The following is a 15,557-nucleotide window of genomic DNA, read 5'->3' as shown; positions in this document are numbered from 1 at the left end:
GTAAGGTCTCGATAGCAACAACTTCAAAACCAAAAGGCTCTTTTCAGAGCCACCCACTATTTCTGGAGAAGAGCTGGGACCGCAGTTTTCTCAATTTCGACGCTAAGAGGTTAAAGCTTCATATTTTACACTTTTAGCTCTCCCAGTCTCTACCTGGACCTAATAATAAGTGATCACCTATTACTCGTTAGCGAGCTTCCCCGTTCAACTCCACTAGCTTGTAGCTTGGTGCGCAGAGAGGATCGGGGGTTGGGCACCAAGTACTTACTATGCAAACCGGAACCAATGGGAGTGCAGCGCGGGCTTTTTCGAAGTACTGCCTTGCGTACAGAAATATACTCAACCGCGAAAAACAGGCCTGCAATTTAACTTAGAACAAGGACATAGAGTATGTATGCTTAAAGTTACCTTCTTAGTTTTTTGCGGATGGCCGGGAAAATTTGCAACAATTGTGTACAGCTGTTTCCAGAAAAATTTGGGTGGCTCTGAAAAGAGCCTTTGGGGTTGTGTTGCCTTTAAGGCCAACTTCCTACTTCTTTTTCGGAGCCGCTTTCTTCGCCTTGGCAGCCTTGGGTTTCGCTGCCTTGGGTTTCGCGGCTTTGGGCTTGGCCGCCTTCGGCTTCACGGCCTTGGGCTTGGCGGGGCTCTTGGCCGCCTTCTTGGGCTTAGCAGCGGCTTTGGCTTTCTTGGGGCTCTTGGCCACCTTTTTGACCCCAGCGGCGGCAGGCTTCTTGGCTTTTTTGGGCGTCTTCTTCACCGCCTTCTTCGCCCCCGCGGCCTTCTTGGGCTTCTTAGGGGTGGCCCCGGAGGGCTTCTTGGCTTTTGCTGCGCCCGCCTTCTTGGCTTTGGGCTTGGCTTCCCCGGAGGCCGCCTTCTTGTTGAGCTTGAAGGAGCCCGAGGCGCCGGTGCCCTTGGTCTGCACCAGGGTGCCCTTGCTCACCAGGCTCTTGAGGCCCAGCTTGATGCGGCTGTTGTTCTTCTCCACGTCGTAGCCGGCGGCCGCGAGCGCCTTCTTGAGCGCGGCCAGGGACACGCCGCTGCGCTCCTTGGAGGCGGCCACGGCCTTGGTGATGAGCTCGGACACCGGGGGCCCGGACGCCTTGCGCTTCGCAGCGCCACCGCCCGCCGCCTTCTTGGCTGCCTTCTTCTTGGCAGGCGACTTCTCCACCGGCGCCGGGGCAGCCGTGTCAGCGGGAGCGGTTTCCGACATGGCCAAGAGCAGAAACTGCTACGAGAAGAGAGGTTGCAAATCTAAAGCGCAAGTCTTGCAATGCAGCCTGAGTCCGGCCAGGGGCTTATATAAGCCGGTGCTGCTCTGTGATTGGTGGAGCGTCCAATCCACTGCCCTCAGGCAGCCGCCCTTCCCGGTTGGACTCGCAAATTGTGTTTGTTAGCTCCCCAAACCTGATTAAATGCTGAAAAGAATTGTACAGAATTTGACGCTTTGAAGTTCTCAAGGAAGACAGCAGGCTCCACGTTCACACACGGGGTTGTGTTTTCATGAATCGTGCGCAACAGATGAAAGATACTTTTAAAAATCTTTTCAGCTTGTCCTAAGAATCCACTGGGTTTAGGGCATCCTGCTAGTTAGTTGAAATTTGCAATAACTTTCTACTAAGTATCAAGTGGACGCTTTTAAACATGCTTTGTCCCTAGGTTCTGCCTTTGATTTTTGCAAGAGGAAAGACACGGTTTCCTGGGTTTGGGCATAAACGTTGTTTCTAACTGTAGCAAGTAACACAGAGGCAGGGCAATAGATTGCCTAGTGCCCCAAATTAACCACATGGATCCTACTTTAAAAACCAGTTCTGCCTCCTAGGAGTGTGCACGTGCCAATGTCGTTAGTGAGTGTCTTTTCAGCTTGGAAAAGTTCAGTAGCCAGAGTGACGTCTACCTGCAGCAAGAGGAAGAGGAAGAGCTTTGGCTTGAGGATCCAATGACCTGGATTCAAATTCAAACTTAAATTTGGTATGTTTTTGCTTGAGATGCTATCTCCCTTTAGTATTAGGCAAATCCATTATAATAAATCGGAAAGATGCTTAGTATGCTCTAAGAAAAACTCAAACCTGCTGAAAGTATTCAAGGGTTTCCAGTAGTCCTCAAAAACACACACTGTTTAGATAACATGGGACTTTGTCAGGTTTCAAGGTGCTCTTCCCAATGCTCCCCAATTCAAACTCCTTATCTCCACCAACATTTAATAAAGCGCACTGTCAGAAACACTATCTTCTGTAATGTGGGCATTATTGTGTGTTTGAGGGAGGAGAGACCTGTACTTAGACCTGTACTTCAGAGAAATAGTTGGCTACTGACTCATGAGAAAAGTAGACTGGGGATTCAGGGACTGCACGTTATAGAGAGTCAGAAGAATTCAGAAGTATATTAGCATCCAAGAGAACTGAGGCAATAATCATGAGGGTGGTTAAGTTTGCTATTTATTTGGGGGAGGGTGGAGTGGGGAATGGATGGGATTTTGTGACTGGCCTGGATGATAAGGGGGGTCTAATGATTAGAATCTCTACTGCAGTCAACACTCACTATGTTATTCCCTGTGAAAAACGGTAGGGAAGTTTAAAGTCGCCAACGTATTTCTCTCCAAAGAGCTCCTGAAGTTTAAACTGTAGCCATCTAAGGCCAAGTCTGGACAGTGTCCTATTTTGTATGGCTCTCAAGCTAAGAGTGGTTTTTATATTTTATTAATTGTGCTATAAAAAATAAAAGAGATCATATTCGGCCTGCAAAGCGTCAAATATTTGCTATTTGGCCATTTTGCTATGCTTTGGACTCCTCCACATAGACTATGGTGTATTGCTATAAGCCTGCCTCTTTCAGAACAATGCAAATCAAGAAAATATCTTAACAAGAAAAATATTTTAATCAAGCATTTCCCACTATTTCAACCACAAAACTTTCAGAAGGTCAGGGCGGAGGGGACCGCCATGCTTAAGGGGCAGGAGAGAGGTGTAATCAAGGACTGACGTTCATTGAGCGTTCGCTAAGTGCCAAGAAGAATACTCTACAGTTTTAATTCATTTGCCACATTTTACAGCTATATAGGCTGAGACCCAGAGAAAGGATGAGTAGCTTGGCAAACGGTTATATGGCTAGTAATTGGCAGCTCTGAGGTTTGAACCTAGACCACCTGGCCTCAGCACTATTATGATGGGGAAATCATTCAAGGCGTGGGGAGAAAACAATCTTTGAAGCTTGTAAGAGGCATCAAGTAGTCCCTACAAAGAGCCACTAAGGATCTCTAAACTAACCTGTAGGAAGAGCTTCTGGCCCCTTGGGTCAGAACTCTTTGCCCTCAATCCCCAGGCATTCCAAAAAGCTTCAGGAGCCAGTAGATTGGATATGAACCTCTCTGAAAGGATATATCTGAAAATAGGGGAAAGAATAGTTTTTCCAGAGAAGAATTGCTAACTCCTGGAGTGAGGAGTTGATCAAAAGAAGCAAAATGGGTCAATGATATTCATACGTGAAATGCATGAAGAGACTTCAAAATCTTAAAATAACTGGACAAAATATGCAGTCAAGGTCGGTTAGGAAACCCAGAGTTCTAAGTGTGGAAACCTGTAACAGATTTAAAATAGGATTTAATTCCCATTCTGATTTATTTGGAAAAAAAAATCATGAGAATCCAATTTCAGACTGAGGAGCACATTTTTAAAACAGGTGGACAAATTTTTAGAGCTACTGGGAGCTCATTGTACATACAGCCTGCAGGTCGGTGTCTAGGTCATTGTTGGCCCATTTTCCACCACAATCACATACACAAAGCCCAAGAGCATACTCTTCTCAAACATTAGGTTGAAACAGTGGAAAAGAGAACACCACTTGCTGGCAATCCCGGTTTTGTTCCTTCACGTCACAGGAAAGCAAATAAAAGGCACGTTTCTGAAGTAAAGGCATTGAGATCATTTGGCAAAGGTAAACTGTACTTGCCATTTACACAATAATCCCTAAGAACCTGAGCTCAACTTTCCTAAAACTTGCGCGTCCATCTTCCCTCACTTGCTGTAGCCTAGAAGGCTTGATTTCTGAAATGGTTGGGTCATTTTAAAAATGCTCATCCAGGAACAGCTCCTTCCTGCGCGCAGTATCCGCGGGGTCTGCCTGTGGAAATACAGTTTACTGAACAGAGCCACCTTCTCCAGTCCTCAGCTTACTCACTATTGAGCCCCCAAGAGCTTCCTCGAAACATCCCCGAGTTCTCTCTCGTAGGACTGTCACATGCTCGAAGCTTAACAGCTCTTCCTGAGGACAATGGAGGGGCTCTGAAAAGAGCCTTTGGGTTTAAAGTCGGCACGGAAGCAGGAAATCACATCTACGCCCTCTCCCCGCGGATGCGGCGCGCCAGCTGGATGTCCTTGGGCATGATGGTGACGCGCTTGGCGTGGATGGCGCACAGGTTGGTGTCCTCGAAGAGCCCCACCAGGTAGGCCTCGCACGCCTCCTGCAGGGCCATGACGGCCGAGCTCTGGAAGCGCAGGTCGGTCTTGAAGTCCTGCGCGATCTCGCGCACCAGCCGCTGGAACGGCAGCTTGCGGATCAGCAGCTCGGTGGACTTCTGGTAGCGCCGGATCTCGCGCAGGGCCACCGTGCCGGGCCGGTAGCGGTGCGGCTTCTTCACGCCGCCGGTGGCCGGCGCGCTCTTGCGGGCCGCCTTGGTGGCCAGCTGCTTGCGCGGGGCCTTGCCGCCGGTCGACTTGCGGGCCGTCTGCTTCGTGCGGGCCATGGCCAAGCGGAGGTAACAACTTAAAGCTGCAAGAAGAAGAGGCGGCGGCCCAGTATTTATAGCGAGCCCGGGGCCCGGATTGGCCAGGAGCCTCCCGCCCACCCCGCGCACAGATTGGCTCTCGCTTCGGTCCTCTAAGGACAGGGAGCGTTTTCCCGCCTCCCGCTTAGGTCTCTCGGATAAAGGACAAAGAAAATGTCTGACTTTTTTTTTTTTTTAAGCCTCTAAGATGCATCAAAATTCTTTAAACTATTGTCTTGAGAATCCGAAAGTGCCTTCCTTCCACTATTTTAAATAAAATCCAGTTATGACAGGATTCTTGATTATATTGCTTACTGAAAATTAAAGGGGACGGAGTAAAATGGAGGCATTAGCATTATTTGAAATTCTAGCTATGCTCTCTGCAAGGACTTTCAAAAGAGCTTGAGAACCACTCAGCTTTTTATAACAAGGGTTGGCCAGGTTTACCTTGGGGAACACAGGGTAAATGAGCTCGGCTTTGAGCACAACGGTCCCTAACAGTGCACTCAGGGGGGTGACTCCAGCCCCCGGAGGTCCCGGCACTTCTGGACAACCGTAGGCACATTGTACTTTCCCATCCGAAACGGATCCTCTGTACCCCAAGCTCATCTGATCGTGGTCAGGTGCTCTGGAAGCGGATTGGGAAGAGGGTTACAGGTCTTTAGAAGACTTCGTGGGTGGCCCTTAGAAGGGCCTTTTGTGTGAGAGGCGTTGCGACTTAGACGGATCTTAGCCCCCGAAGCCGTAGAGGGTGCGGCCCTGGCGCTTGAGCGCGTAGACCACGTCCATGGCCGTGACCGTCTTGCGCTTGGCGTGCTCCGTGTAGGTGACGGCGTCCCGGATCACGTTCTCCAGGAACACCTTGAGCACCCCGCGGGTCTCCTCGTAGATGAGGCCGGAGATGCGCTTGACGCCGCCGCGCCGGGCCAGCCGCCGGATGGCGGGCTTGGTGATGCCCTGGATGTTGTCGCGCAGCACCTTGCGGTGGCGCTTGGCGCCGCCCTTGCCCAGGCCCTTCCCGCCCTTGCCGCGGCCGGACATGACTGCGAGACAGACACAAGCCGGGGCCCCCGAGGTAGCAACTGATATAGTGCTGTGTCGGACCTGTTTGGGAACACGCAGGCCCGCCGTATCCGCGGGGAGGCCCCGAGCCAGAGCCCGGCCCGCGCGTCAGGGACCAGCGAAGGCGGTGCTTAAACCCGGTAAACCGACGCCTCCTGGGAAGTTCGGGCGGCGCTTTGCGCCTGCCCCCGCGGGGGGTGCTGTCTCCGGGCCGAGCCCCGGGCTCCCCGTCGCTGAGCTTCGCTGCAGTCGTGACTGGTAGCTGCCGGCGTCGAGGGGCCCCTCTCCGGAGCCGGGCTCGCAGTCCCCGGGGCGTTTGTGCAGCCGTCTGGCGCGCAGCGACCTCCGTCAGGTCGGTGACGGCTGCGGTCAACCCCGCCGGGTCACGGCGTCGAGGGGCGGCTAACCTCACCTTCCTTCAGCTTGCTTCTCCGTCCTTTACATTTCACTCGCTCTCTTTCCCTTTTTTCCATCCCTGCCGCATGTCTCTTTACCTGCGTTGGAAACGCTTTCCGTTTCTAAAGCTGTTTGAGGAGCAAGGCCCTCGGAGAGCCGAGGAGCGGGCCAGCACGCCTTTCAGAGCTCCCTCCTCTGCGCGCCCCCAGTCCTTTGTTCAACTGGGAAATCCACTGCACCCAGAAACCCTCTGCCTTTAATTTACAAATAAGATGCAGAATGAAGAGACTAGGAACGACCTTATTCCAGGAAAAAGCAACAACTTGGAAAGACGAGTTCCTTTGTTGGTTTCCATGACTGGGGCTGTTTGGAATGACCTCCCTCTGGCCTGGCTTGTTTTCCAGATACCGTTAGGTTTACACTTTCTATTTCAAAGGTGTGTGATTATTTACTCCTTGAACAAATGCCTAATTTTATTCTAGGAATCAGCTACCAAGTGTATTATAGACTCCGTAATTACTCTAAGTTGAAAACAGTACATGCCCACGATCTTTGAGTTAATCCATTTCTTACTGAGCTTCTAGCGCCTCTTCTATCCCTGTTTAAAAATGGAACCTGAGAGCTTAATCTCGAAGATGTCCAACCTGTATGTGCTGGTGGAGTGATTGCAATCTTTCCCTTGCAGCTGCAGAAAACCAGGCAGGTTCTGCTTCCTCATACAGCAGCTGTTCTTGAAAGTGTTATTTTAAGACCAACCTTTCCAAGACCAAGTCTTGAAACACTGAGAAAAGTTATGAATGTTCCTTTATCTGTTGAAGGTAACATACTCTGTACTTTCCCAAATGGTGTGAGTGCCTCTGTAAGAGACCCCAGGACCTGAGTTCTCACTGGTCACTGAACTTGACAAAGCCTTGATCTTCGGCTTCCAGCCTCCGCAACTATGATCTGTACTTTGATTTCGTTTCATTTGCATGTGCTCTGCCCTGAAAATATTTACACTCACATCTGTTTCCCAAAGGTGTAATGCTGTGTTAAATTAGATGCTTTCTGGGGCACCTGGGTGGCTCAGTCAGTTAAGCGGCTGCCTTCGGCTCAGGTCATGATCCCAGAGTCCTGGGACTGAGCCCCACGTCGGGCTCCTTCCTCAGCGGGGAGCCTGCCTCTTCCTCTCCCTCTGCTTGCCACTCCCCCTGCTTGTGCTCTCCCTCTCTCTATCTCTATCAAATAAATAAATAAAATCTTAAAAAAAAAAATTAGATGCTTTCTTCAGTCTCTTCTCCCACTTCCATGCAGGGAACAAATAGACTGCCTGCAGATTTTTTAAGCTTAAAAAGAGTTTAGGCTTCTCATTTCATTTAAATTAAATTAATTTAAAAAATTATTTAAAAATTTTTGGTCTTTCTCAGCATATGATAATGCTGATTGACATGAACTGTCCAATAATTTCTTGAATAATTGGGATAAATACAGAGAGTTTTTTTCCCCCCTCTCACATTATGTAGAGATATTTTCCAAGAAAAATGTTTGACTGTTTTAAATTCCGTGAAATTCCCTTCCCCCTTAGTCATATGAATAAATGAGGTGTACTTCCCTTTCCAATGTTCTGAAAATTGCTTACTGATCCACACTTATGTAGTTGACAATTTTTTAATGTTCTTAGTTCCAAATGTTGGGATCAATTCTTTCCAATATTGTTATATTTTCAATTTAATTTGCCACATACTCATTTCCTTGACACCTGATTTTGTTTTGTTTGTTTTGGTTAAGGCTTTGGAATTGACTGGTAGGTTTACATATCTTTTACTTTTTTATTTTTGTTCTTCATTCAAAATTAATTTACCTACTTGTGATTAGTCCCTTTCCCGTCCCCCAAATGCATACACATTTACATATAAATACGCACATCTATACACTAATCCAAAACACCACTAGCTTTTTGGAGTTTTTTCCCACTCCATGAACTTAAACTCTCAAATCTTTTCTTCCATTTTGTAGTGTCCTGCCCTTCCACGTATATTTAGCCTTTTACCAGCTCAGAATCTTAAATAAGAGACCTGGAAGCATGGGGTTTCCCTTCCTCCTTGCCCCAGCCTATGAGCAATCATCATCCCTGCTCTCATGCATAAAGCTCCCTTCAGCTTCTCATGCCTCCGTGTGTTATTAAGACCAACTGAAGAAGTCTGAGGATGCTCCACTGTCCTCCCTGGCCTCTTTGTCTTCCCCCACCCTGTTTCCTAGGGTCACTAAGCCATAGTCTTGTCTGCTCATGCCTTGAAAAGTGATTTGCAAAACTCTTTTATCAGAGGAAACCCTTGCTTTCTTCTGAAACTCTCAACTCAGATGTACTCTCCACCTGGCAGTCATTCCTTGTTTTATCTAATACTCTACCTTGTTTCTGCAATTTCTTACTCTCGTGTAATCAGTGATGATCTTTATTTTGTTTTCAAAACTTGCCTTAATTTAGCTAGTTTCCATGCCTGTTAATGTATTAAACAATGTTGCCAGAAACTTTCATTCATCTCACCTTAATAATATCTCCAGCGTTGGTTACTGAGAACACAAGAATCAAGGTGAAGGTCAGGGCCCCTTGTGTAGGGGTCCCCGAGCCCTCCTGGCTTCAAAACAAGGGGTAGAGGCTAAGAACACAGTTCCTAAGCTTCTACTCTTTGACAGTGAACAGGTCTCTATAGACTGAATGTTTGTGTCCATTCAAAACTTGTATGTTTAAACCTAACCCCTAATGGGATGGTAATTGGAGGTGGGAATATTGAGAGGTGCTTAGGTCGTAAGTGTGGAGCCCTCCTGAATGGTGTGAGTGCCTCTGTAAGAGACCCCAGTGATCCATCACGTGAGGACACAGTGAGATGACCATCTGTGAACCAGGACCTGAGTTCTCACTGGTCACTGAACTTGACAAAGCCTTGATCTTCGGCTTCCAGCCTCCGCAACTATGAGAAATAAATTTCTGCTGTTTATAAGCCACCCCGTCTGTGGTATTTTGTTCTAGCAGCCCACCCAGAGACGACACTGGTGTTCTGTAAATCATGTTTATAAAGTACTCAGATTTGGTGCCTTTGGTTTTGGTGGTTATTCTGAGTTAGTTATAGGTAAAGCTAGAAAATTCTGTTGGAGATCCTGGCACACAGTGTCCAAGTATGAACTGAATGATAGCAGCTAGGTTGAGCCTTTGGTTCAGATCTTGTTTTTGCCATTTACTTGTTCCTTGATCCTAGAAGAAAGAGCATTCCTTAGAATGCATCCACTATATTTTACTTACTCAGGCCCTTAATTTATCTCTACCTTTTTGCTTTCACAAATAGCATTTTGATGAATATTCTCAATATGTCCTCTTATAGGTCTGTAGGAGAATTTCCTTGGGGCATAGACCTGGGCACACCCAATTTTACTAAGTAAATTAGACAGTTCTTCAAGATGTCTTGTGTAAAACCACCATCAGTAAACAAACCACCACATGAAAATAAGTTTCTCCACCTCCCGTGCAACACATGATTACATCCAGCTTTCTGATTTTACCAATTTGATGGGTGTTGCCCAGTATTTCATTATTTTAATTTACATTTATCTGATTACCAAGTGAAGATTAAAAATTCTTCATATAATTGGCAGCCATTCGACTGTCTCCATTTATTTATCTACTTATTTATTTATTTAAAGATTCTATTTATTCATTTGACAGAGAGAGAAAGAGCACAAGCAGGGGGAGGGGCAGAGGGAGAGGGAGAAGCACACTCCCCGCTGAGCTGGGAGCCTGATGTGGGGCTGGATCCCAGGACCCTGGGATCATGACCCGAGCTGAAGGCAGATGCTTAACGACTGAGCTACCCAGGTGCCCCTAAAGTGTCTCCATTTAAAACCAGACTTTTTTCCCTTCAAGATAGGCAATAAACTGATACACTAAAGGCATATTTTCTTACACAGAACTATCATTCCTATAAACCCTCTTCTCAGGTGAAAAATTTTAAATGTACTTTCTACCAGTTTCCATCTAAGGAAGTACACTATTTCTAATCTTGTCCAGATCAGATACCTTATCATTGGCAAAGAGATATTAAAAAATTCATTTTTTTTACATTTAAGAACCTCTTTCATCACGAGAACCACCACATTGGTGGGAGAGACTTTTGGCAATATATCCCACTGCAGAGTGAGCACACTCTAAGCTTCTTTTTTTTTAAAAGATTTTATTTATTTATATATTTGTCAGAGAGAAAGAGAGCAAGCACAAGCAGGGGGAGAGGTAGAGGGAGAGGCAGAGGGAGAAGCAGACTCCCCACTGAGCAGGGAACCCAATGCGGGGCTCGATCCCAGGACCCTGGGATCATGACCTCAGCTGAAGGCAGACGCTTAAGCAACTGAGCCACCCAGGCGGCCCCTAAACTTCATTCCTAATGAATTCTTGGTGACTTTTCTTGCTCTCCTGCTTGATATCCTCTCAGGGCTTCTACCCTTTGGAGGGACTGGGGGATGGGCCATTCTAGAAGCATTTGTTCTCATCTAATTTTTCAACTTCTTCCCTGCCCCCCTAAACAGAAATAGTTCTTGTGCTCCAAGTACTTTCCAGAATTGGAAGACACGTTTTGAAAGCTTCACCTTGTGAGACAGAAACTAAGAGAAATCTTCCAAGAAATAAGACTGGCCACTAGCAGAAATGACATGACTTGCTAATGTGTGACTGATCAAATTGGATCATTTCCCAAATCTCAACCAATGACAAGAATGACTGACTCCTCAATCTAATCTTATCAGAGGATTTGGGGCGTATTTCCTCAATGTTACAAGAGACATACCAAACTAGGATTCTGAGATGAAATTAGGTTTACTGAGTATTTATTGTGCACTTAATACATTCTCTGGGGTATTCTCCTACAGTTTCATATATTGCCACATTTAATCTTTAATGCAATCTTTTGAGGAAATAAAGTATCCATTTCATTATTAAGGAAAATGGCAACTAAAATAACTTATAATCTACGTGACTGCTAGTCTATACTGCTGTGGGATCTGGAAAAAGGCGAGTCACAGAATAAAAACTTCTAATGGTTTCCTTAACTAGTATGTCGGACCATTAGAAATGGTACCTCAGACAGGTAGTTTTCCAACAAAGAGGGAAAGAGAGAGATCACTAGTGAGAGAGAGAGGATTCGGCTGTTGTCTAGCCCACCTGCACCAACACTACACCCCAGGCCTTCAAAGTCTGTAGCTAGAGGTCACCCCCCAGATGCACACCTTCAAACAGCCTTATGCGCAACCAAAGGCGTCGTCCCCTCTAAGCCAGCAGCACAAAGCTGGTCTCCGGCCTCTCTGGAGAGCGGCACGAGAAAACCCTGCCGCTAACGCCACAGGGACTAAGGCAAGCTCCTGTGAGTCCAGCTGTCCCGATGGTGAGGGGCAGAGCTGTGGGATGTGGTCATCTCATCTAGACTAGTGGAGTCCATCGGGTGACTCTTAACTATTCCTCTTTTTTTTTTTTTTTTGCTCAGTTATTTATTGTTATATAATGAATTACCCCCCCCCCCAAAAAAAAAACTTGGCAGCTTAAAACAATGAATTTATTATTTCCCACGGCTTCAGAAGGCCAGGAAACAGACGGTGGTTTAGCTGGGTGGTCTGGTTCAGGGTCTCTCAGGAAGAGTCAAGCTGTCCACAGGGGCTATGGTCACCCGAGGCTTGACTGGGGCTGGAGATGGTTCACTCCATGGCTACTGGTAGTTCTTCCCGGACTGCTGGAGAAGGCATCGGTTTAGTATCGAGTGGGCCTCTCCACGGGGCTGCCTGAGTGTCCACGCAACATGGCAGCCAGGGCCCCCCAGACCAAGTGGCCTGAGAGAGAGAACAGGCAGGAAATACTACCTCCTGTGAGCTAGCCTCCAAAGTAGGTCTCTGTCACTTTGACTTCGGGCCATTGGCTTTGTCCGATTCACTAGAAGCCAGTACCTAAATCCAGCCCTAACTCGAGGGGAAAGGAATTAGGCTCCATTTTCTTGAAGGTAAGCGTATCAAAGAATTTTTGAACATGTCCTAAAACCACCTTTTCTAGGTCCAAACTTAGCCTTCAAATAGAATATATCCTTACTGATCCATAGACTCCCGAATCCCAGCAGATGTCCTTTCTGAGGAGCTAGAAAACATAAGAACCTAGCTTCTGCCCTGGCCTCTTCACTTCAAGGAAAATAGGCTTCCCTGCCCCTAGTTTTTTGTTTTGTTTTGTTTTAAACTAATTCTCCTTTATTTTCCTACAGCCATTGGAGGCTCATCAGATCTTCTTCCATCCTAGGGCTTAAAGAAAGAATTCTAAACAGATCAACCAGCTTTATCCCCTAATACTTGGATACTTTTGGAAAAGATAAACTCTTCTAGAGCTAGTGAGAGTGTATGGATAGGCCCTGTCTAAACCCCAGCTGTTGTCAATTCCATATACAAAGAGATATGTAAATATACTTCGGAAACTGTAAAGCTTTATATAATTGTTGTCAGTGTTTTATCTGCTCACCATGGGAATCGAGACAGTGGTGATGAAAAGCATCTAGGATGGAAGGTGTAAAGCACTCAGGGACTACCTATGGCCGAGTGGGAGCTATCTTGTGTCTAAAAGACAGCAAATTAACCATACATTCATTCAACTAGAATTTAATGAGCACCTGCTGTGTATCAGGCTTTTACTGTTCTAGGGATATGACAGTAAACAGAATGAGAAAAATCTTGACCTTAGGACATGCATGTTCTATGGGGAGAGAAAATGGGGCAAAACTTGACTTTTAGAACTTAGATTCACATGAAATTTTGGGGAACATGTCTGAAGTGTCCTGTAAGGGATAATGGTCAAGTGCAGTAGGGGCATTACCCCAAATGGTCTCACTGGGGCTTGTCCCCCAGGGAAGTCACCATTATGTCAGGTGATGGGTGTCCAGGCCTCAGCAACCAGATACTGAGGTCGGGCTGCCTGTAGTTGGCTCCGCATGCACACTCTCCATTACCAGGCTCCTGGAAGCTGGCAAAGAACCAGGGGGCCACTTGGCTGATGTTACAGTATCTTCGAATGGGTGTGAAAGAGAATAAACATTTCAGAGCTTTATCCCGTAGTTACCAGATGTTAGTGCTAAACACGGAGAAATTCAATTCTCAAGAGAAAAATAGTCTGAATACTAGCTCATTTTCTTGGTAAACAGAGCTAGGGCTGCAGCCAAATTCCAGCATTTTGTTCCTTCTTGGAGTTGTGGAGGACACACTGAGTGTCAGTACGAAAATCCTGCTAGATCCTAGGCAAAACCCCAGCACTGCCTGACTTTAACCTGGACGCACTCCCCACCTCCTGAGAACTGGGACAGATCCAATGAGCCAACTCTACGGAGCAACTAAAACGTGCAAGGTGCTCTTCCATGCACTTGGGGAGCACAGTTACACAACTCTGCTCCCAGAGTCAGCTCAGGGGTGGGGCCAGGAGGTACCGATTATATATGCTCTGAAGCTTACTCTACTTGGTAAAGTGCCTTCCCTCCGAGTGGTGGCTTTCTTTCTTGACATCTGGATTACTCAAGGGACCAAGGGGTGACTCTGTAGACACTGCGGCCTTTAAACATTAGCTGCCTCTTCGGGAACGGCTTCCTTGAGGAGCGAGTACAGGCGGGGCCTTCCCAACCTACACCAATCGCAGAAAGGGGGGATGCTGCAGTTGCTAGAGAAGATCGCGGCATCCCTTCCCCCACCGTCCTTGCCTGTCCCACTAAGCTCGGACTGTCCCAACCAGTAGTACAACAGCCACTCTCCGTGAAAACGGGAAGTGGCTCTGAAAAGAGCCTTTGTGAAGGAGCGGGCGGACCGTGTGGCTCAGGCCCTCTCCCCGCGGATGCGGCGCGCCAGCTGGATGTCCTTGGGCATGATGGTGACGCGCTTGGCGTGGATGGCGCACAGGTTGGTGTCCTCGAAGAGCCCCACCAGGTAGGCCTCGCACGCCTCCTGCAGGGCCATGACGGCCGAGCTCTGGAAGCGCAGGTCGGTCTTGAAGTCCTGCGCGATCTCGCGCACCAGCCGCTGGAACGGCAGCTTGCGGATCAGCAGCTCGGTGGACTTCTGGTAGCGCCGGATCTCGCGCAGGGCCACCGTGCCGGGCCGGTAGCGGTGCGGCTTCTTCACGCCGCCGGTGGCCGGCGCGCTCTTGCGGGCCGCCTTGGTGGCCAGCTGCTTGCGCGGGGCCTTGCCGCCGGTCGACTTGCGGGCCGTCTGCTTCGTGCGGGCCATGGCCGGACACTCGCGCTGCGAAAACCAGCGACTGCCGAGTTGGTGTGGGGACCGGACTTTATACTCATGAGCCCCTCCTGATTGGTCAGAGCTGTCGCAGGAGTAACCTGATTGGCTCCCAATCCAATCCTCATCTGAGTCGGTTTTGTTTTCCACGCTTGCTTTTATTTTTGTTTCCTATTTTTATAGGAAAAAATTATGGCTATACTCCACCCTAAGTTTACTGTTTTCAACCAAAACGTTAAGATTCCACCAGTGAAAAGGAATCGGACCTAGAATCTGTGAAGTCAGAGCCTAAAGTGTCCTTAAATTTCAGTCCTTTCCCCTTTTCCATATAATATGGGGAAAAAATCATATGAGAATAATGTGTTGGTTAGTCTAAGAAAAGTTGCGTTTCGTAACTGCATCATTAAGATCTGCTTCTGCTGATTGTGCCGAGACCCAGAACAAAGTCAGTTTTCAAATAAAACGGGCACCGCGGAGCCCGGAACACCAAGACTTGACTTTGCCCCGCGTGGTGCGGGGAGGGGAGCTTGAGTGTTGGACTCCTCAGTACCAGCGAGCGGTTCTGACATCAATACCTTACTCTGGTGCAATCAGGTGGCTGATTGGGCTACTTAATATGTAAATTGTGCTAAATTTAATCAGCAGGTGTGGAGTGCTGACATCTACAGCGACCGGTAATTAAGAGCCTTTCTCTAGAGTAGCTCTGAAGTGTTGTTAGGAAGCTTTTCGTTACCAATGAACCATCAGGTTCTGCTGGTGATAAAGACCCAGAAACAACACAAAACAGGTTTAATTAGTGTATTAGCTGGAACAGAAATTTACTTCTTAATTAACCAGAGCAGTGTGTTCGTGGGGAGGGGACAATAAAGGTGGTTTAGTGGTTTTATAATTGACCAAAATATGCATTGTATGGCCTTTACCAGAACTGGCCAAATCAAGGAGGCCAGTTATTTCCTGCTCCTTACATTTAGGTTGTTTGTAGCTAAGTTTCAGGAGAGTGTTAAGTTCTTTCTCAGAAGTGGTGGGTGGCCCTGAAAAGAGCCTTTTGGTTTTGAAGTTGTTGCTATCGAGACCTTAC

General features: G+C 47.5%; 3 protein-coding genes across 3 annotated transcripts; all 3 read right to left on the bottom strand.

Annotated features, from left to right (window-relative positions):
* Window positions 1-502: 502 nt before the first annotated feature.
* Window positions 503-1,277, bottom strand: LOC116629365 (histone H1.5). The gene has a single exon (XM_032399661.1). The coding sequence runs from the start codon at window positions 1,208-1,210 to the stop codon at window positions 530-532; it is 681 nt and encodes a 226-aa protein (XP_032255552.1). The 5' UTR covers window positions 1,211-1,277; the 3' UTR covers window positions 503-529.
* A 3,003-nt stretch (window positions 1,278-4,280) lies between these two features.
* On the bottom strand, window positions 4,281-14,490 carry LOC116629363. Its single transcript, XM_032399659.1, has 3 exons — window positions 14,069-14,490; window positions 5,494-5,863; window positions 4,281-4,764 (listed from the first exon to the last, which is right to left on the bottom strand). Exons 1-3 carry the CDS (start codon window positions 14,471-14,473, stop codon window positions 4,328-4,330), a joined length of 1,212 nt encoding a protein of 403 aa, XP_032255550.1. The 5' UTR covers window positions 14,474-14,490; the 3' UTR covers window positions 4,281-4,327.
* Window positions 5,458-5,803, bottom strand: LOC116629364 (histone H4). The gene has a single exon (XM_032399660.1). The coding sequence runs from the start codon at window positions 5,798-5,800 to the stop codon at window positions 5,489-5,491; it is 312 nt and encodes a 103-aa protein (XP_032255551.1). The 5' UTR covers window positions 5,801-5,803; the 3' UTR covers window positions 5,458-5,488.
* Window positions 14,491-15,557: the final 1,067 nt, after the last annotated feature.

This window comes from Phoca vitulina, unplaced genomic scaffold (assembly GCF_004348235.1).
Source record: "Phoca vitulina isolate PV1807 unplaced genomic scaffold, GSC_HSeal_1.0 scaffold683, whole genome shotgun sequence".
Lineage (NCBI taxonomy): Eukaryota > Metazoa > Chordata > Mammalia > Carnivora > Phocidae > Phoca > Phoca vitulina.
Note: the sequence above shows the minus strand (reverse complement) of the source record. Positions and strands in the feature narration are given on the sequence as shown.

What these genes read in the sequence shown, in the direction of transcription:
- LOC116629365 (XM_032399661.1), bottom strand. Translation starts at nt 1,210, where the DNA reads ATGTCGGAAACCGCTCCCGCTGACACGGCTGCCCCGGCGCCGGTGGAG.
- LOC116629364 (XM_032399660.1), bottom strand. Translation starts at nt 5,800, where the DNA reads ATGTCCGGCCGCGGCAAGGGCGGGAAGGGCCTGGGCAAGGGCGGCGCC.
- LOC116629363 (XM_032399659.1), bottom strand. Translation starts at nt 14,473, where the DNA reads ATGGCCCGCACGAAGCAGACGGCCCGCAAGTCGACCGGCGGCAAGGCC. An exon ending in GCCGCATCCGCGGGGAGAGG is followed by an intron (nt 5,864 to 14,068) that starts GCCTGAGCCACA and finishes GTTCCCAAACAG; the next exon opens with GTCCGACACAGCACTATATC. An exon ending in CACCCTCTACGGCTTCGGGG is followed by an intron (nt 4,765 to 5,493) that starts GCTAAGATCCGT and finishes TTCTTCTTGCAG; the next exon opens with CTTTAAGTTGTTACCTCCGC.